The sequence below is a fragment of the Oncorhynchus keta genome, chromosome 30 (assembly GCF_023373465.1).
Source record: "Oncorhynchus keta strain PuntledgeMale-10-30-2019 chromosome 30, Oket_V2, whole genome shotgun sequence".
In the NCBI taxonomy this organism is placed as follows: domain Eukaryota; kingdom Metazoa; phylum Chordata; class Actinopteri; order Salmoniformes; family Salmonidae; genus Oncorhynchus; species Oncorhynchus keta.
Window position 1 is genome coordinate 57,998,583 of NC_068450.1, and position 20,955 is coordinate 58,019,537.

General features: G+C 43.9%; 1 protein-coding gene across 4 annotated transcripts in view; it reads right to left on the bottom strand.

Moving 5' to 3' along the window:
* LOC118363813 (potassium voltage-gated channel subfamily H member 7-like) overlaps positions 1 to 20,955 on the bottom strand; it is an 83,977-nt gene that overhangs the window by 29,504 nt on the left and 33,518 nt on the right. For 3 of the 4 annotated variants that reach the window (XM_035745054.2, XM_035745053.2, XM_052488651.1), the window contains exons 4-7: positions 14,059 to 14,529; positions 11,498 to 11,518; positions 8,971 to 9,185; positions 1,151 to 1,576 (exon numbers count right to left, since the gene is read on the bottom strand). In XM_035745054.2, the coding sequence (XP_035600947.1) occupies positions 1,151 to 1,576; positions 8,971 to 9,185; positions 11,498 to 11,518; positions 14,059 to 14,529 (1,133 nt within the window). The remainder of the gene's footprint in view (positions 1 to 1,150; positions 1,577 to 8,970; positions 9,186 to 11,497; positions 11,519 to 14,058; positions 14,530 to 20,955) is intronic. The other variant, XM_052488650.1, reaches the window with a different exon arrangement.

A 20,955-nucleotide genomic window follows, 5' to 3' on the forward strand; every position in this document is an offset into this window, starting at 1 on the left:
GTCAACTCTACACAACCCCTGATAGGCAGACAGCACATGACTGTTTATGTTCAACCACTGTCTGAAATAGAAGACATAATCAATCCCATAGGCTACTGGCTACAACAGGGTTTTCTAGCTTCGCTCATGGGCCCGGATCCCGATTTAAGAATTGATGCCTTTCCTATGCACGCCTTTCCCATGCACTCATCACTATTTGGTATACAGACTTAGCATATTTAGTTGCGTAACACGCCCTGCAGGTGTGGCTACCTTGCACACTCTGTATAAATGTAATTCAACCGCTGAAAACCCTCACACTTGCTGGCCAACAGATTATCTCATGGAGTTTTCATTCTATGGGGGTTTTCAGTACATATATCCCTTTACATAAGGTTTTAATGACAATTTTGTCGACAGACTCAGCAGAAAACATTAAGAGAACGGGTTCAGAACATGGGGATCAATGAAAGAAAGCCATCTATGCATATTGTTCTCCGTTTCAGCACCAACTAGATTTAAAAATACTCTACATGTTATCATAAAATGTAGCCTCTGCTGCTTATTTCCTGAAAAGTGAGAGACGCTATATTACATGGACACACGCTGTGGCAGGTCACCACTCGTCTGTCTGTTCCACTTCCTCTTCCTGCCATTCACTGACAACCCCAGACTTGGGGCAACTCTCCGGTACAAGACACCTGATGGTAAATAATGACTCGACAAATCACTGCTCTAACACACCACTGCTCCCTACACATGCTCACTTGTCATCATTTTGCAGGAGACATCTTTTTCCCCCCCCTGGAACATCATGTACCCTGTCCTGTCCCGCTCTGTGACGTGCCAGCAAGGGACACACTTAGCAGTCGCTGCTCGGCTGAGATATTGACATCCTGTGGGTGTAATCAGAGTAGATAAATCTTCCCTCTCTCTTCCTCTGTCCCTCTCACACGCAGGAACACGTCTCTCCCTCTCACTGCAGTTCAACAATCGTTAATTTGACCTGCATCTTTCTAGCTCCGTCTTTCCCTCCCACCATTTTTAGAGTTGATAACTTGGAAAGCTACTGTTCCACCCGATGGGCCAACACAGCACAGTACAACTCGGTTTGACTCCGATTCAGCTCGGCTTAGCAGTATAAGAAAAGGGTCTAAGCGTTTTCCCTTACTTCATCCGATCCCGAGCCGAAGATGAGCAGATCAAAGGGGATGGCAGCCACCATGTCGATGAGGAACCAGCCCTTGAAATAGTGGATGGCTATCTTCGCCGGGTGGCTGACCACCTCCTCGTTGAGATTCACATAGGTTGTCCTGAAGTTGATCAATATGTCCACGATGAACATGATGTCCACCATGAGGTCGACCACGTTGAGCGGCGAGCACGAGTAGCCGCACTCCCTCCTCTTCTGCTCCTCTAGGTCGTTGAGGAGGAAGGCGGCGGAGTAGGGCGTGAAGATGGCTGTGTAGATGACCAGCAGCAGGATGAGCCAGTCCCACACCGCTTTGAAGGGGCTGTAGTGGAGGATGGTTAACTTGTCCATGCGCGGCACCTGGAGCTTGTACTCGGGAAGCACATCTGCGCCCAGGGATAGCACCTGAGGAGGAAGGAGGGAAGAGTTAAGAGGTCATAAAGTGAAGACATGAAGAAAATAGTGGCTTGGATCAATGTATTAGAAGAGTGAATGAATCCTATAGAATCCTAAGGAAATACTTTGAAATTCATGCTGAAGTCAGTGGGATGTAAATATTGTATAGCACTATTTAAACTAATGTATATAACAGCCTATATGTAGGCTATTATGGATGCATACTGTACATGTATATGGTCTGTACTGTATACTGTATATAACATGAAGTTAATTCTATGGATGAAAATACACAAAGGTTAACATCATCAGCTTGCCCCTTGTGCTTGGCTGTTGGGAGGATAACTATACATTTGTACATTCATATACAGGTCGCTTATCCTCCTCAGGCATTCTATACATTCTTTATGAGTCGATCACTGGACACTAAACACAGCTGAACTCCAAGAGGAAATCAGTTACGTGGGAAATATTGATGGAAGAACAGTGTCTTAACCATCCTTCCAGAACTACAGTACCCATTAGCCACGTATACACACTTAAAGAAGTACATGTTAGTTTAGTATCTTACTGTATTAGTCAGCAAATTGCAAACAAGTAATATGACGGGAATGTCCTTGTAGGGGCTTCTCCATAGGAAAACCCATATTTAAGGAATGTTTAATTGCATCAATATCCCAACTATTCCAGTTAGAGTATGGCCTGTCCCTGGTTAACTTTTAAAATCAATATCACAGAGCAGATAATAGTCTCAATGACACTAAGGTGATTATCGCGGTAGGAGGTGGTGGGATATAGTCATTCATTCTGCAGCTTGACACTCCAATGCCAGGGAAGACATTTCTGTCTCTGCTTCTCATGGCTGATTATCACTGTGGCGAGAGGGAGGGAGAGGAGGAGAGAGAAAGGTAAAGTGCTTCACCCAAGGGCAGAGAAGTAATTATTGTAGATGGAGAGAAGCGCGAGCTGAAATAGAGCCTTGGAAATGAAATTAGGGCTCCATTTCGGTCGCCTTCACCATAGAACTAGAATTACTAGAATGGCAATCCCCATTCAAGTCAATGTTCCATGATGGTCCATTCAAGTCATTATTTCCACTATTTCCAATTATTTCCCCCACCATCTAGGCCTACTCCTCGTCGCACCCTGGCAGGGATCGCCTCGGCGACCCCTGTGATTGAGTGGGATGAAGGGCGGCGGGCTTAAGTGATTATAATGAAATTGGTTATTAGATGTCTTCTGTCCCCTCCCCTGTGTGATTACAGGTCAATAGAACAACCCTCCACTATATCACACCCTTTAATGCAAATCACCAAGTAAAAGGGCAGAGAGAGAAAAAGCTTTTTCATTATTCATGTCCAGCCACAGTAGTTATCTTCATTGAAAGTTTTGGTAATTAGGCTACAGGCAGTTTTATTTCTTTCATCAAACTGCCCTTTGCTCTAAGTGTAAAAGAAGCACAAGGCAGTGATTGTCACGAGAAACCTCTTTTTGAATTGAAAGTGGTGTTTTGTGACTTGATGACATACCACCTAAATCAGGCAGAATCACATACCATGTGGATAGATTAGTCGATGTGGCCTACTGGGCTACTGCACTTGTAAGGAGTTGGTAAAAGGAGTACCTAAGCTCTGATCCAGGGTCAGATGTTTCTAGGCCTATATGATCCGGTTAATCAATGTTGGGTCGGTAAATCTGATCCTATATCTGTGGTTAGTGGCGACATCTAATTTGAGCCATATGGTTACATAGGTAAACTGTCTCTGAGCCTGATGGCAAGCCCAGGGAGGAGTCAATTTGCAGAATGAGAGCTCAGTTGAGCACGTTGCTCCCCCTGATCTGTTACTAAATCAATTATTCCGACATAATTATTTAATGCACCTAGTGTGGATTCATTTGCTATTGTGCAAATTAACTCTCTCATCTGGAATAAATGTATGCAAATGAGTGGTCTGTTCATTTCACCCTCTCACGTTATTTGTTTTGTATTGTTGGACGATTTGGAATACCAGAGTGTCATTTCCTGTCTTGGCCAGTGCTGCTTTGTCACGTGACCCACAACATGTATTGTTGACAATAAAGAAAAAATTGGTCAAAACTGAAGCAAAGCCATGACATAACGACAGGTAAAACTGAAGCAAAGCCATGACATAACGACAGGTAAAACTGAAGCAAAGCCATGACATAACGACAGGTAAAACTGAAGCAAAGCCATGACATAACGACAGGTAAAACTGAAGCAAAGCCATGACATAACGACAGGTAAAACTGAAGCAAAGCCATGACATAACGACAGGTAAAACTGAAGCAAAGCCATGACATAACGACAGGTAAAACTGAAGCAAAGCCATGACATAACGACAGGTAAAACTGAAGCAAAGCCATGACATAACGACAGGTAAAACTGAAGCAAAGCCATGACATAACGACAGGTAAAACTGAAGCAAAGCCATCCAAACCTGGAGAAATCATACCTCATGGAACGAACATTAAGTGTCAAACAAGTTGTTTTACGTGGAGCATCAACATGCACTGACTCCGCTTATCAATCTACGGCACAGACTCAGATCTCCTCATGTCAATCATCCATCTGTTTAGTGTGGTTGAGTTCTGTGTCGAACCAGCAGACTACAGTACGTGTTTATTCTGCAGCCCAGAGCACGTCTCCCTAAACAAACTCTGGAGAGACTTGGTCTCCAGACATCGGCTGGAACAGTGTGAGCCTCACAGCCAGACCACAGGGGACGAACGGGGAGCAGGAGCTCAGGGCGCCACAGTCAGAGAAATATGTCAAATACCAAAGAAACAAGCAAATACAATCCAACTGTCTAGTTTGATCAAACGACTGAGAATTGAGATGGTGAAAATAAAAAAACGTGTTCAATGTAATCTGTTCAGCAGTAAGCAGCAGATGGTTGTTAACCAAACGTACGAGCAGGAAAGAGAAACAAGAGGCTGTTATGAGTCTAGATGATCAACTATAACTCTATCTGACATAGGCCTGCTGTATGACAACAACGTTCCACTGCAGTAGGTATATGCAATAGGAACTATATCAGGGATGGGCAACTCCATTCCTTGGGGGCCTAATTGGTGTAACACTTTTGCCCCAGCCTCAGCTAACACACCTGACTCCAATAGTCAACTAATCATGATCTTCAGTTTAGATTGCAATTTGTTTAATCAGCTGTGTTTGCTAGGGATGGGGAAGAAGTGTGACACCACTCCGGCCCCCAGGACTGGAGTTGCCCATCCCTGAGCTATATAAATAATAACAACAAATGTTAGGATCCGGTTGGAATATATAAGCTGCAACCCACTATTGAGATGTATAACACACACACACACACACACACACACACACACACACACACACACACACACACACACACACACACACACACACACACACACACACACACACACACACACACACACACACACACACACACACACACACACACACACACACACACACACACACACACATGTCCTCTAATCTAGAAGATGCCCTTAGTGCCAATGACAAACTAAGATCTGCTTTTAAGGAAAACTCGGTGCCAGATACTGTATAGTATATACTGTATACACTAGTGGAGGCTCCTCGGAGGAGGAAGGGGAGGACCATCCTCCTCAGTGAATTTCATAAAAATCTATATTGTGAAACATTAAAAAAGTTATCCTTTTTTAGATACAACTATATTCACGTCACCAAATAATTTATCAAGACACACTGTTTTGCAATGAAGGTCTACAGTAGCCGTCTGCAGCACTCTGTAGGTGAGCACGATGGTGTAGCCGGAGGACAGCTAGCTTCTGTCCTCCTCTGAGTACTTTGACTTCAATACAAAACCTAGGAGGCTCTTGGTTCTCACCCCCTTCCAAAGACTTACACAGTAATTATAACAACTTCCGGAGGATGTCCTCCAACCTATCAGAGCTCTTGCAGCATGAACTGACATGCTGTCCACCCAATCAAAGGATCATAGAATTAATCTAGTACTGAAAGCATAAGCTACAGCTAGCCAGCACTGCAATGTATAAAATGTATTGAGTAGTTTTCTTAAAGAGAAAGACAATAGTCAAACAGTTTTGAACAAATTTCTTCCAAAATTAAGGAGAAGCAAGAGAGATGAGAGAGAGAGACAGCTATATTTGTTTGTATTTTTTTAACTTTCACTTAGCTAGCAAATGCAGCTAGCTAGTTTAGCCTACTCAAACACCCAGCTCAAACAGAGAAGGATGCTATGTTAGCTACCTGGCTGTAGCTATCCAACACTGGAACTCTTCCAAGTCAAGGTAAGCTTTGGTTTTATTAATGTATAGCCACCGGGGCCCGCCAGTGTAACTGGTAAAATCTGTACTGCATGATTGTAGCGAGTTTACTAACGTGTTAGTTCTAGTTGACTATGATGTGACAACAATGTAGGCTGTGTGTAGAGGTAAGCAGTCATGATATGAAGATTTGGCTTGGAAAGGTTATTTGCCTGGTCACAGAGAGCTGATGTGTTGTGCATTGAAGTCCACAAGCGAAAGGAGAAGGTGAGAGGAGGAGAGCGTGTAGATAGTTGTGAGAAGAAATGATAAACCCAGCAAAAAAAAGAAACAGACCTTTTTCAGGACCCTGTCTTTCAAAGATAATTAGTAAAAATCCAAATAACTTCACAGATCTTCATTGTAAAGGGTTTTAACACCGTTTCCCATGCTTGTTCAATGAACCATCAACAATTAATGAACATGCACCTGTGGAACGGTCGTTAAGACACGAACAGCTTACAGACGGTAGGCAATTAAGGTCACAGTTATGAAAACACCAAAAGAGGCCTTTCTACTGACTCTGAAAAACACCAAAATAAATATGCCCATGGTCCCTGCTCATCTGCGTGAACGTGTCTTAGGCATGCTGCAAGGAGGCATGAGGACTGTAGATGTGGCCAGTGCAATAAATTGCAATGTCCGTACTGTGAGATGCCTAAGACAGCACTACAGGGAGACAGGACGGACAGCTGATCGTCCTCACAGTGGCAGACCATGTGTAACAACATCTGCACAGGATCAGTACATCCGAACATCACACCTGCGGGACAGGTAGAGGATGGCAAAAACAACTGCCCAAGTTACACCAGGGAAGCAAAATCCCTCCATCAGTGCTCAGACTATCCGCAATAAGCTGAGAGAGGCTGGACTGAGGGCTTGTAGGCCTGTTGGAAGGCAGGTCCTCACCAGACATCACCGGCAACAATGTCGCCTATGGGCACAAACCCTCCGTCGCTGGACCAGACAGGACTGGCAAAAAGTAATCTTCACTGACGAGTCGCGATTTTGTCTCACCAGGGGTGATGGTCGGATTTGCTTTTATTGTCGAAGGAATGAGCGTTACACCGAGGCCTGTACTCTGGAGCGGGATCGATTTGGAGGTGGAGGGTCCGTCATGGTCTGGGGCGGTGTGTCACAGCATCATCAGACTGAGCATGTTGTCATTGCAGGCAATCTCAACACTGTGCTTGTTCTGTGTGTGATTTCCTGCAAGACAGGAATGTCAGTGTTCTGCCATGGCGAGTGAAGAGCCCGGTTCTCAATCCCATTGAGCACGTCTGAGACCTGTTGGATTGGAGGGTCCCCCCAGAAATGTCCGGGAATTTACAGGTGCCTTGGTGGAAGAGTGGGGTAACATCTCACAGCAAGAACTGGCAAATCTGGTGCAGTCCATGAGGAGGAGATGCATTGCAGTACTTAATGCAGCTGGTGGCCACACCAGATACTGACTGTTACTTATGGTTTTGACCCCCCTTAGTTCAGGGACACATTACTCCATTTCTGCTCGTCACATGTCTGTGGAACTTGTTCAGTTTATGTCTCAGTTGTTGAATCTTGTTATATTCATACAAATATTTACACACGTTAAGTTTGCTGAAAATAAACACAGTTGACAGTGAGAGAACATTTCTTTTTTTGCTGAGTTTATATACAACGAGCAAAGTGATCATGATGTTTTTATGTGGCTGCTACGACCGTGAATTCGATCTGTTGAAAAATGTCTCAGAAACTAAAACAAAATGGGGATAAACATACCTGAATTTGTCCAACAGAAACTCTCATTTGCATTTGCTGGACTAATGATTACACCCTAGATTAGCTAGCTGTAGGCAAGAGTGTGCAAGGCGGTATTGAATGTGTCACTGTCTGTCACCTTGATTACTCAAAATTCTCTCGGCCTATGCACCTACGTTGTGAACTTGAATTCACCGGCTAGGTTGTAGCAACCTCATGATGGGTACAGTATCATGTAGTAGCCTAAACGTATCGATGTTACATTGAACTGGGTGAATGGAATATGAATGACAGTCATCCAAAATGCTGTAATAGAAATAAGGCCATGCTCATTAAAAAAAAATAATCATCCTCCCTCATCTTAAACTGTACCAACCGCCACTGGTATACACATTATCAGTAGAACAGCAACATCCTCGTCTGTTCTGGACAAAGTGGCCCTGACAGATCTTAAAGGTCAACCAGCTCTGCCATAGCGACACACAGACGCACGCACACACACACAGACAGACAGGCAAGCACGCAGGCATCCTGGTTTCCCTCCACCTCCCCCATAGGGACCGACACAAGGAGGCGTTGGTGTACTGCGCACACGCACTCTCCACGGGGAAGACAGACAGACAGGCATACAGGATGGTGAGGATGACCTCTAACCTGTGTGTAACTAGAGTGTATCTCTGAGCTCTGGTAAGAGAATCTGTCCTGATCCCCGCTACGGGTGATGTACACCTTCACCGGTTTACTTATTAAAACAAGCCCCTTGAGTTTCAGCCGAGTGGTAATATCGTTGGGCCAGTAAGGTAACAATCTGTCATTCTGCCCCTGAGCAAGGCAGTTACCCCACTGTTCCCCGGGCGCCGTGGATGTCGATTAAGGCAGCCCCCTGCACCTCTCTGATTCAGAGTGGTTGGGTTAAATGCGGAAGGCACATTTCAGTTGAAGGCAGTCAGTTGTACAACTGACTAGGTATCCCCCTTTCCCCTTTGTAACAACAGAGCAGCGTGTACAGACACTGTGTTCTGACCTGGTGGTGTTCCGTGTGTGTGTGTGTGTGTGTGTGTGGGGGGGGGGATAATTACCGCTCTCTAATGTATAACATTGGGGCAGATGACTATTCATGTGATTATTCAATGAGGTAATAGTCCATCCAGCTACAGCACACGATACATCTGTAACTGTCTGTACAGAACAAATACACAGAAAAGACATGTCCTCTGTCTGGAACAGATTCTAGAGAATGGATTCTAACTCCAACATTATACTTGATTGAGTGAAGCTCCAACATCTTGGCTTATGTCAGTGAGCCCCAACTCTACTGAGCACAAAGCACAGGGCCTTTCATGACCTCTTACCTGCGTGACCTTATCGGTGACGTTGTGTGTTCGGTCCTTGACCTTTGGGGCTATGATGGTTTTCTCGGAGGAAGCAGGGGAGGGGCACTTCTTGTCGTTGTTGGCCTCTGAGAAGTTGAGCGTGATGAGGGGGATCTTGTTGATGGTGCTGTATCTGTTGAGGTGGGAGTCAGACGTGGAGCCCAGAAGACTGGATTTGATCTGGTTGAAGGGTCCTGGAGGAGAATTTAATGGAGAGGTTTGGAAATGGCTCGCGCTGTGATGCTAGGCTAGAGCGGCGATGCTATACTAGGCTATCTCGGTGATGCTAGGCTATGCTAGAGCGGCGATGCTATACTAGGCTAGCTCGGTGATGCTATACTAGGCTAGCTGGGTGATGCTAGGCTATGCTAGCACGTGTGTCCTGATACAGCTTGACGGTTTGACGGTATGCTAATGGGATAAAAGGAGACCTCAAGTGTGGTTCATGTGGTAGGTGTGTCAATAGGCTGCTGTGTCTATTTGTTATGCGTGGGAATGTGAGTATGGAACTGTTTCTTGCTCTCTCAATTGCTGCCACAAGACAAGTGAACAACCACAGGACAACAGTAGAAATACAACAGTCAGACAGATCCACCCTAACCCTCTGCTTGATCCTGTTACCTCCCATTCAACAGCTGTAGAAATGACAAACTTGGTGTAATGAACCATTTTAGTGAAATATTGATGTCCACAAACAAAGTAAATGTATACTCTGTCATGAGGTTTTGACTCAATGACACCATATGGATATGGCTTTCGTGATTCATACATCCACAAATATTCTACTATGTTACTATGCGAAAATACAGTACAACACTGCCATAAAACCTCACCACGTTGAACAACACTCACACTGTCACACGTAGAACTACTGTGGGCAATATGGAAAAGAGAGGGAACGTGTCAACTGTTGATCCAAAAGGAGAAGATGGAGGGATGACTCATTCTGCCCTTTTCACAAACGAGTGTTGAGAATACAGTGAGTGATACTTACACACACAAAAGACATGCGCAGCTTGAATACGTAGTGATACTTACACATACAAAAGACATGCGCAGCTTGAATACATGCTACAGCAGCATTGTACGTTACAGTATGTGTGCATTACAGACATATAGGAAAAGCTCAAGCCATACCCCCAGCCATCCAGGACCGAGACACTAGCGAATCAGGAGAGAGAGAGGGAGGGAGGTCGAGAGCAGCGTAAAGAGGAAGTGACCTCAGAGAGAAGGGAGGGGTCAAAGGTCAGGGTAATTCTGCAGGCACTTCTTGAGTGTCATGTTACATTTATTTGAGCAACATCAGAGTGGTTTCTTTTTAGTAGAGGTAATGAAATCTGGCCACTATGTTACGGTAATTAGAAATATCCCGGAAATCGGAGACATAAGGTCTAAAGTTAAGAAAACAAATGATGGCTGATAACATTTATCAGATGCTCCTCCAAATCCTTCCATATTCAATGGAGTAGGTATCAGTGGAGGCTGGTGGGAGGAGCTAGAGGAGGACGGGCTCATTGTAAATGGAATATTGGAACAGTATCAAACACATCAAAGATATGGAAACAACATGTCTGACTCCATTTCATTAATTCCATTCCAGCCATTACAATGAGCCCGTGCTTCTACAACTCCTCCCAACAGCCTCCTCTGGTAGGTATTGATCCAGAATGCACTTTGAGGCTAGTAAAGAGATTGATTTCAGAGGAAAGTACAGTCATTTAATTCATTTCTGGAGGTTAAAAGGCTCTCAGACATTTGATAACATTCCTGTGACGTAGAATTCAGTGGAGGCTGCTGAAGGGAGGACGGCTCATAATAATGGCTAGAACGGCGGAAATGGAATGGTATCAAACACATGGTTTCACTAATTCCACTCCAGCCATTACAACGAGCCCGTCCTCCTCAATTAAGGTGCCACCAATCTCCTGTGGTAGAATTACTTACAGTATCATTACGTTTTTTGATCTATAACAGTAGTATTCCATGACTCGTGATGTCGTCATGGATCGGAATACTTTTTTTGGTAAAGCGGAGACAAAACGGAGGACGTTATTCAAGCAAGCAAACAGACAAACCATCCCTCTATTCCCTTCGACTGTCTGACACAGGTCAAAGGAAATAGCCTACCAGTTGCCATTGGTAAAACGAACTATTGGCAGCAGGCGAAGACAACCACTATTATGAGTGTGGAAACGAGAGGCAAGATTTGTTTTCATGCAGGGGCGCAGCAGGTCAAAAGTCAGCCGGATTTCTTCCCGAACTATCAGAAGGGATCTGCAAGCTTGCAGGGCACTCACAGGTCACGTCTTACTACAGCATGAATAATGCTACTAATATACCGTGCAAGCCTCTATGGCATTCTCAGAGGAGTTCACAAATGTATCAATCCAGCACTAGCATTCACCACAGACTTATGTTGTTGTTGAGTTGAAAAAACCCATGCAGCAAGCAGTTCAGGCCATATATTCTATACCCGTGCTAGGTTCAAGGAACGTGGGGTTGTTACCTTTGATATTACGACCATTGTCTGCGATGGGATAGTGTTGCGGGAGAGAGAGGGGGATCGGAGGAAGGTGGAGGGGTGAGAGGAGATTCCAGATCTGTACGTAGCTAGCTAGTGATGGAAGACGACCCACATAAAAGCCCTGTCGCCGTCGCACCATTCATTATCGTGAAGCAGACGTATTACAGTGTCAGCCGCAGGGGCCCTTTGAATGAGAAATGCAGATTCAATGGTGTAGGGAGGGATATAAATATTAGCTGGGTACAGAGACAGGGAGAGTCTGGGGCTGCACTGTACCCCCCATGTTGACTGTGGGTGGAAAGGTGAGCTGTGATTCAGGAGTCAGGATAGATGTGGTAATTCAGGAGTCAGGATAGATGTGGTAATTCAGGAGTCAGGATAGATGTGGTAATTCAGGAGTCAGGATAGATGTGGTAATTCAGAAGTCAGGATAGATGTGGTAATTCAGGAGTCAGGATAGGTGTGGTAATTCAGGAGTCAGGATAGATGTGGTAATTCAGAAGTCAGGATAGGTATGGTTATTCAGAAGTCAGGATAGATGTGGTAATTCAGAAGTCAGGATAGGTGTGGTAATTCAGAGGTCAGGATAGATGTGGTAATTCAGGAGTCAGGATAGATGTGGTAATTCAGAAGTCAGGATAGGTGTGGTAATTCAGAAGTCAGGATAGGTGTGGTAATTCAGAAGTCAGGATAGGTGTGGTTATTCAGGTCAGGATAGATGTGGTAATTCAGGAGTCAGGATAGATGTGGTAATTCAGGAGTCAGGATAGATGTGGTAATTCAGGAGTCAGGATAGATGTGGTAATTCAGGAGTCAGGATAGATGTGGTAATTCAGGAGTCAGGATAGATGTGGTAATTCAGGAGTCAGGATAGATGTGGTAATTCAGAATTCAGGATAGATGTGGTAATTCAGGAGTCAGGATAGATGTGGTAATTCAGGAGTCAGGAAAGATGTGGTAATTCAGGAGTCAGGATAGATGTGGTAATTCAGGAGTCAGGATAGATGTGGTAATTCAGAAGTCAGGATAGGTGTGGTAATTCAGAAGTCAGGATAGATGTGGTAATTCAGGAGTCAGGATAGATGTGGTAATTCAGAAGTCAGGATAGGTGTGGTAATTCAGAAGTCAGGATAGGTGTGGTAATTCAGAAGTCAGGATAGGTGTGGTAATTCAGGAGTCAGGATAGATGTGGTAATTCAGGAGTCAGGATAGATGTGGTAATTCAGGAGTCAGGATAGATGTGGTAATTCAGGAGTCAGGATAGGTGTGGTAATTCAGGAGTCAGGATAGATGTGGTAATTCAGGAGTCAGGATAGATGTGGTAATTCAGGAGTCAGGATAGATGTGGTAATTCAGGAGTCAGGATAGATGTGGTAATTCAGAAGTCAGGATAGATGTGGTAATTCAGAAGTCAGGATAGGTGTGGTTATTCAGGAGTCAGGATAGATGTGGTAATTCAGGAGTCAGGATAGATGTGGTAATTCAGGAGTCAGGATAGATGTGGTAATTCAGAATTCAGGATAGATGTGGTAATTCAGGAGTCATGATAGATGTGGTAATTCAGGAGTCAGGATAGATGTGGTAATTCAGGAGTCAGGATAGATGTGGTAATTCAGAAGTCTGGATAGGTATGGTTATTCAGAAGTCAGGATAGATGTGGTAATTCAGAAGTCAGGATAGGTGTGGTAATTCAGAAGTCAGGATAGATGTGGTAATTCAGAAGTCAGGATAGGTGTGGTAATTCAGAAGTCAGGATAGGTGTGGTAATTCAGAAGTCAGGATAGATGTGGTAATTCAGGAGTCAGGATAGATGTGGTAATTCAGGAGTCAGGATAGATGTGGTAATTCAGGAGTCAGGATAGATGTGGTAATTCAGAAGTCAGGATAGATGTGGTAATTCAGGAGTCAGGATAGATGTGGTAATTCAGGAGTCAGGATAGATGTGGTAATTCAGGAGTCAGGATAGATGTGGTAATTCAGGAGTCAGGATAGATGTGGTAATTCAGGAGTCAGGATAGATGTGGTAATTCAGGAGTCAGGATAGATGTGGTAATTCAGGAGTCAGGAAAGATGTGGTAATTCAGGAGTCAGGATAGATGTGGTAATTCAGGAGTCAGGATAGATGTGGTAATTCAGAAGTCAGGATAGGTGTGGTAATTCAGAAGTCAGGATAGGTGTGGTTATTCAGGAGTCAGGATAGATGTGGTAATTCAGGAGTCAGGATAGATGTGGTAATTCAGGAGTCAGGATAGATGTGGTAATTCAGGAGTCAGGATAGGTGTGGTAATTCAGGAGTCAGGATAGATGTGGCGCTGCCTGATGACTAAGAGTAGGTACAGTTGAGGTGGGGGAGTTACCCCCATTCACTGATCCAAGGTCAGATTTGATTTGTACCACATGATAACAATGGTTGGGATTGGGACCAAATCTACTGCGTAAGAACAGCAAGGGCAATTTGATTTAATATAACATAACATCTCAGGGTGAGGCGGATGGATGGGGACAAGCATTTCTGACCATGGAGGTGGTGTTGACTTACATACCTTCACTTGCGTGTCGGTCCCTGAAGGCCATCTTGGAGTTGGAGCCAAAACCCTCCATGTCCTGAGCGGAGGAGGCCCTCCGGATACTACACACACTCTCCCTGGACGCGGTGGGGGTCAGGCCTGAGATGGAGGGGGCCAGAGTGCCCACAGTCTGAGGCTGGGCCTGGGGAACCGCCTGGGGAACCAGCCTGGCCCAGACGGGCCCCTTGGGGGACGAGTGGTTCAGGGGTCCCGACACAGGGGTGGAGCAGTGGCTGGGGCCGATGAGGGCCCGCGTGTCATTGGTGTAGGAGGGGCTGCAGCTCTCCCGGGTGGGCAGTGACCGGAAGTCGCGGGTGGCCACCGACTCTCCGCTGCGGCGGGGCGAGTCGATCATGACAGCGTCAGGGTCCTCCTGAGGGAGGGACTGCTTACTGATGCCCAGGAGGTGTAAGGCTGGGAGCCGGAAACAAAAGAATCTACCTTTCCCTGGAGAGAGAGAAAAAAGAGAGAGCGAGATAGAGAGAGTACAATTGTTCAACAGCAATGCTTGGAATATTTTCAACAATAAGAGAAATAGTTTTTTTGCACAACTCTTCCCCTTTTCAGAGTGGTTCGTCATGACTTCATTCGTGGTGGAGGAATTCTTAATTTGATCGTGACTTGGTAGAAACAAGTAGGGGAGGCTGGATAGATGCTCTGTAGCTCATGCTAATCCAGTTTCCAGCTCACTCCCCAGACATCAAGCAGTGAGTGCCAATATTGTTCAAAAAGACATATGCCTCTCATCCCAACGGCCTAGCTTCCCGTCTTCAGCTTCCTTCAATTATTCAGACGTTTGACGAAATAAAGCAACCGCCATTAATATATTAGAGTCCCGTTGAAATATCAAATTACGACAGGTTTCCTATGATTGATTTAACACCCTCGGAGAGAGGAGAAAGACATCGTCTTTGTCCGAATGATGGTACCAGTGAATCTGTCAATGCATTATGAGGGCGACTTTAAACCTTGTGGTTATAGTTCCGTTTCTAGGGAGTCTGAAGTGGAGGCATCTTGCATTCAAGGACTTTGGGGGCCTCGTCAGAAGATCTCATTTCCAGTGTTCCCGGGGTGACCTAACAAACACACAGATATACAGTGGCCCTTATAGAACCCTTACAGAACCCTTACAGAACCTAACACCGAGCAATGGAAAAGGGGAAAATGGACAACCTATATACTGCTGGAGTCGTCGACGTCTTTATTTCTGTAATTAAAACAATACATTTTAAGTAAAAACGGAAAACATAAGTGAAGAATTTCATAAAATAACATAAAATAACACCATTTCCAAAAGTCATTTTCCTGATGCAGTAGCACTTTATTCTATAAATCTAAAAGCTTCTGAAAAAAAACAAGCATAAACTTATGAAGAAAAAACGAACACTCTCCCACTCCATATCCCTCTGGATTTTTGTGCTTTCGCGCGCTAACGTGCCTTGCTACATCACATTACACATGCCTTCGTCTTGTTCCATGTTGAACTGTCAACGGCGGCGTGGGGAATAGCAGAGAGATGATTGACGAGGTTCAGCAGTGTTCTTTTGCTGTGCTCACCGCTCGTTTTTCTCTCGTTGACACTCGTGACGAAGAATAGGAAACCAATTTTTAGATGCTGTCACGTGTAGTACGCTTACTTCGAAGGTGTTACTTTTACACACCAGCTAGATTCCAATAAATAACAAAAATAAACACATATTTCAGTGGGAATGCATCTGGTTCTGGGTATTTTCATTTGTCAATGGTTTAATTGTCTCTGTCCCGATCATCTCAATGAATGAAGAAGTGCATAATCAATATATTAATGGAAGTATAGGAAAGACGCTACGTCTACCTCACCATAAGCATATCCCCTTATGCCCCCCTCCCCGCACACAGAAAACATAAATTGCTTTTAAGCAATCAATTTCTTAATTGTTTAGCAAATTAAGCATGCCGTCTGACAATATCCTATTGTATTTGCGGTAAAAAAAAAAGTTTAGATTGGCCTGTTACTATTTTTAAAGGTGACATTAGCGCCACTGTGGCCCTGCAATCAAATGACCAAATGGCCCTTTAGTGGCCTCATGGGTGAAATGTTATTCATATTTTTCATAATTTCATAAATTGTAAACTTTACTTCAAAAAAACTTGTCAAACATCTGGTGTTTCTATGTCAAACCGTTTTGTTATATTTCAGTCTTCTGTGATGTGTAATATTGGGATGCAAACTCAAAATGTAATACATTTCAACTCTATATGCGACATGGTGCAGGTGCAAGAAAGCAAAGGTAAGTGAACTAAATGACTATCGCCCCATAGTACTAATTTCTGTCATCATGAAGTGCTTTGAGAGACGAGTCAAGGATCGTATCACCTCTACCTTACCTGACACCCTAGACCCACTTCAATTTGCTTACCGCCCCAATAGATCCACAGACGATGCCATTGCACTGCACACTGCACTCATTGCATCTCATTTGGAAAAGAGGAATACCTATGTAAGAATGCTGTTCATTGACTATAGCTCAGCATTCAACACCATAGTACCCTCCAAGCTCATCATTAAGCTTGAGGGCCTTTGTCTGAACCCCGCCCTGTGTAACTGGGTCATGGACTTCCTGATGGGCCCACTCCAGGTGGTGGAAACAACACCTCCACTTCGCTGATCCTCAACAATGTGGCCCCACAAGGGTGTATGCTCAGCCCCCTTCTGTACTCCCTGTTCACTCATGACTGTTTAGCCATGCACACCTCCAAACCAATTGTCAAGTTTGCAGACTACACAACAGTAGTAGGCTTGATTACCAAGAATGACGAGACAGCCTACAGGGAGGAGGTGAGGGCCCTCGGAGTGTGGTGCCAGGAAAATAACCTCTCACTCAACGTCAAAAAAACAAAGGAGCTGATCGTGGACTTCAGGAAACAGCTGAGGGAGCACCCCCCCTATCCACATCGACAGGACTGCAGTGGAGAAGGTGGTAGGCTTCAAGTTCCTCGGCGTACACATCACTGACAGACAGTGTGGTGAAGATGGCGCAACAGCTGAAGAAATTTGGCTTGGCACCTAAATCCCTCACAAACTTTTGCCGATGCACATTTCAGAACATCCTGTCGGGCTGTATCACCGCCTGGTACGGCAACTGCACCGCCCGCAACCGCAGGGCTCTCCAGAGGGTGGTGCGGTCTGCCCAACGCATCACCGGGGTCAAACTACCTGCCCTCCAAGATACCTACAGCATCCAATGTCACAGGATTCCCAAAAGACCATCAAGGACAACAACCACCCAAGCCACTGCCTGTTCACCTCGCTATTATCCAGTTGGTGAGGTCAGTACAGGTGCATCAAAGCTAGGACCGAGAGACTGAAAAACAGCTTCTATCTCAAGGCCATCAGACTGTTAAATAGCCATCACTAGCACATTAGAGGCTGCTGCCCTACATACATAGACTTGAAATCCCTGGCCACTTTAATAATGGAACATTACTCACTTTAATATAATTTACATTTTTTGCTTTACTCATCTCATATGTATATACCGTATGTTGTTCTATTCTACTGTATCTTAGTCTATGCCGCTCTGACAATACTCCAAATATTTATATATTCTTAATTCCATTCCTTTACTTAGATGTGTGTGTATTGTTGTGAAATTGTTAGATATTACTTAGATACTACTGCACTGATGGAGCTAGAAACACAAGCATTTCGCTACACCCGCAATAACATCTGCTAATGTGACCAAGACAATTTGATTTGAAGCCCATAACAATGTGTGTGAGGTGTATACTTTTGTTTCGAAGCAGATTTGTTTAAGACTATCAAGAAACACTCTGTGTGACCCTGATTTAGCCCACTGCAGTAAAAGTACACGCAGGGAGCATGACACTCTCTCTGCAAACACACATAGATAACACTGCACAGCAGCCAGTGCATGCACAAACACCATCCCCTGTTGCTATGATACCAGACAGTAGTAATATTTGCATTGCATATTAAATGGAACTCAGATCCCCCAGTCCTGAAGTGAAATGGTGACTTTATAATTAAATAATAATTTGGATGAAGTAAGAGAGATGGAATTCCAGAGATATGGTTCCAATCGTCACTAAGGCAGAATAGAAAGCATTACATTTTTTTTTTAATAATCTCCCTCAAGCTGTGATTTTGCTGAAGATGGATGGTTTAAAGTGGATATGCAGCCATGCAGTTTAGGTGCTTAGTGCACTCATTCTGATTTCCATACAGTCTCTCCTTTTGGAGGATGTACACTGCCCCTTGGATTTCAGACCCCTAGATTTCTTCACATTTTGTGTTACAAAAGTGGGATCAAATGGATTATATTTTTGGTCAACAATCTACACACAATACTCTGTAATGTCAAAGTGGAATCTAAATTCGATTTTTTTTTATAGAGTAATAAAAATAAATATATAGTCATTGCATAAGTACTCAGCTCCCTGAGTCCATACACGTTAGAAACACCTTTGGCAGCGATTACAGCTGTGAGTCTGACTTGGTAAGTCTCTACGAGCTTTACACACCTGGATTGTGCAATACTTGCCTATTATTCTTTTCAAAATTCTTCAAGCTCTGTCAAGATGTTGAGGATCATGGCTAAACAACTATTCTTATAAGTCTTGCCATGCTATTTCAAGCAGATTTAAGTCAAAACTGTAACTTGGCAACTTGGGAACATTCATTGTCTTCTTGGTAAGCAACTCCAGTGTTGATTTGGCCTTGTGTTGTAGGTTATTATCCTGCTGAAAGATGCTTAGCCCTATCCATTTATTTTTATCCTGAAAAACTCCCCAGTATTTGCCGATGTCAATCATACCCATAACATGATGCTTCCACCACCATGCTTGAAAATGAGGATGGAGTTACTCTGTGATGTGTTGTGTTTGCCACAAAATACCTAAAAGTGTATTAATTTGCCACGTTTTATTACTGTCACGTTCATCGTAAAGAGGAGACCAAAACGCAGCCTGATTAGAATAAATGATTTTAATGAAGGAACACGAAGAACACTTAAACAAACGAACCAAAACGAACGTGAAGCTATGCACAACGAGTGCAGACACAGGCAACCACACATAGACAATAACCCACAAACTATCCAAGGCATATGGCTTCCTAAATACGGTCCCCATTCAGAGACAACGATAAACAGCTGCCTCTGATTGAGAACCAATCTAGGCAACCTTATACATAAAAACACCTAGACTGGAAAACCCCATAAACATACCAAAACCCTAGACAGGACAAAAAAAACATATATCACCCTCATCACACCCTGACCTAACCAAAATAATAAAAGAAGAAAACAAAGATAACTAAGGTCAGGGTGTGACAATTACTGCAGTGGCTTGTTGCATACAAGATGCATGTTTCGGAATATATATTTGTGTTCTTCTTTTAACACTGTCTTTTAAGTCATTATTGTGGATATACTGCAATGTTGATCCATCCTCAGTTTTCTCCCATCACAGCCATCGGTTTTAAAATCACCAATGTCCTCATGGTAACATATCCCTGAGCAGTTTCATTCCTGTCTTGCAGCTCAGTCTTTGTAGTTGAATCTGTGATTGAAATGCAATACTTGACTGAGGGATCTTACAGATTATGTACAGTGCCTTGCGAAAGTATTCGGCCCCTTTGAACTTTGCGAACTTTTGCCACATTTCAGGCTTCAAACATAAAGATATAAAACTGTATTTTTTTTGTGAAGAATCAACAACAAGTGGGACACAATCATGAAGTGGAACGACATTTATTGGATATTTCAAACTTTTTTAACAAATCAAAAACTGAAAAATTGGGCTTGCAAAATTATTCAGCCCCTTTACTTTCAGTGCAGCAAACTCTCTCCAGAAGTTCAGTGAGGATCTCTGAATGATCCAATGTTGACCTAAATGACTAATGATGATAAATACAATCCACCTGTGTGTAATCAAGTCTCCGTTTAAATGCACCTGCACTGTGATAGTCTCAGAGGTCCGTTAAAAGTGCAGAGAGCATCATGAAGAACAAGGAACACACCAGGCAGGTCCGAGATACTGTTGTGAAGACGTTTAAAGCCGGATATGGATACAAAAAGATTTCCCAAGCTTTAAACATCCCAAGGAGCACTGTGCAGGCGATAATATTGAAATGGAAGGAGTATCAGACCACTGCAAATCTACCAAGACCTGGCCATCCCTCTAAACTTTCAGCTCATACAAGGAGAAGACTGGTCAGAGATGCAGCCAAGAGGCCCATGATCACTCTGGATGAACTGCAGAGATCTACAGCTGAGGTGGGAGACTCTGTCCATAGGACAACAATCAGTCGTATATTGCACAAATCTGGCCTTTATGGAAGAGTGGCAAGAAGAAAGACATTTCTTAAAGATATCCATAAAAAGTGTTGTTTTGTTGTTTGGTGTGTCTCCCACCTGGGAGACACACCAAACATGTGGAAGAAGGTGCTCTGGTCAGATGAAACCAAAATTGAACTTTTTGGCAACAATGCAAAATATTATGTTTGGCGTAAAAACAACACAGCTCATCACCCTGAACACATCATCCCCACTGTCAAACATGGTGGTGGCAGCATCATGGTTTGGGCCTGCTTTTCTTCAGCAGGGACAGGGAAGATGGTTAAAATTGATGGGAAGATGGATGGAGCCAAATACAGGACCATTCTGGAAGAAAACCTGACGGAGTCTGCAAAAGACCTGAGACTGGGACGGAGATTTGTCTTCCAACAAGACTGCTGTTTTGCAAGGAGGAATGGGAAAAAATGTCAGTCTCTCAATGTGCAAAACTGATAGAGACATACCCCAAGCGACTTACAGCTGTAATCGCAGCAAACGGTGGCGCTACAAAGTATTAACTTAAGGGGGCTGAATA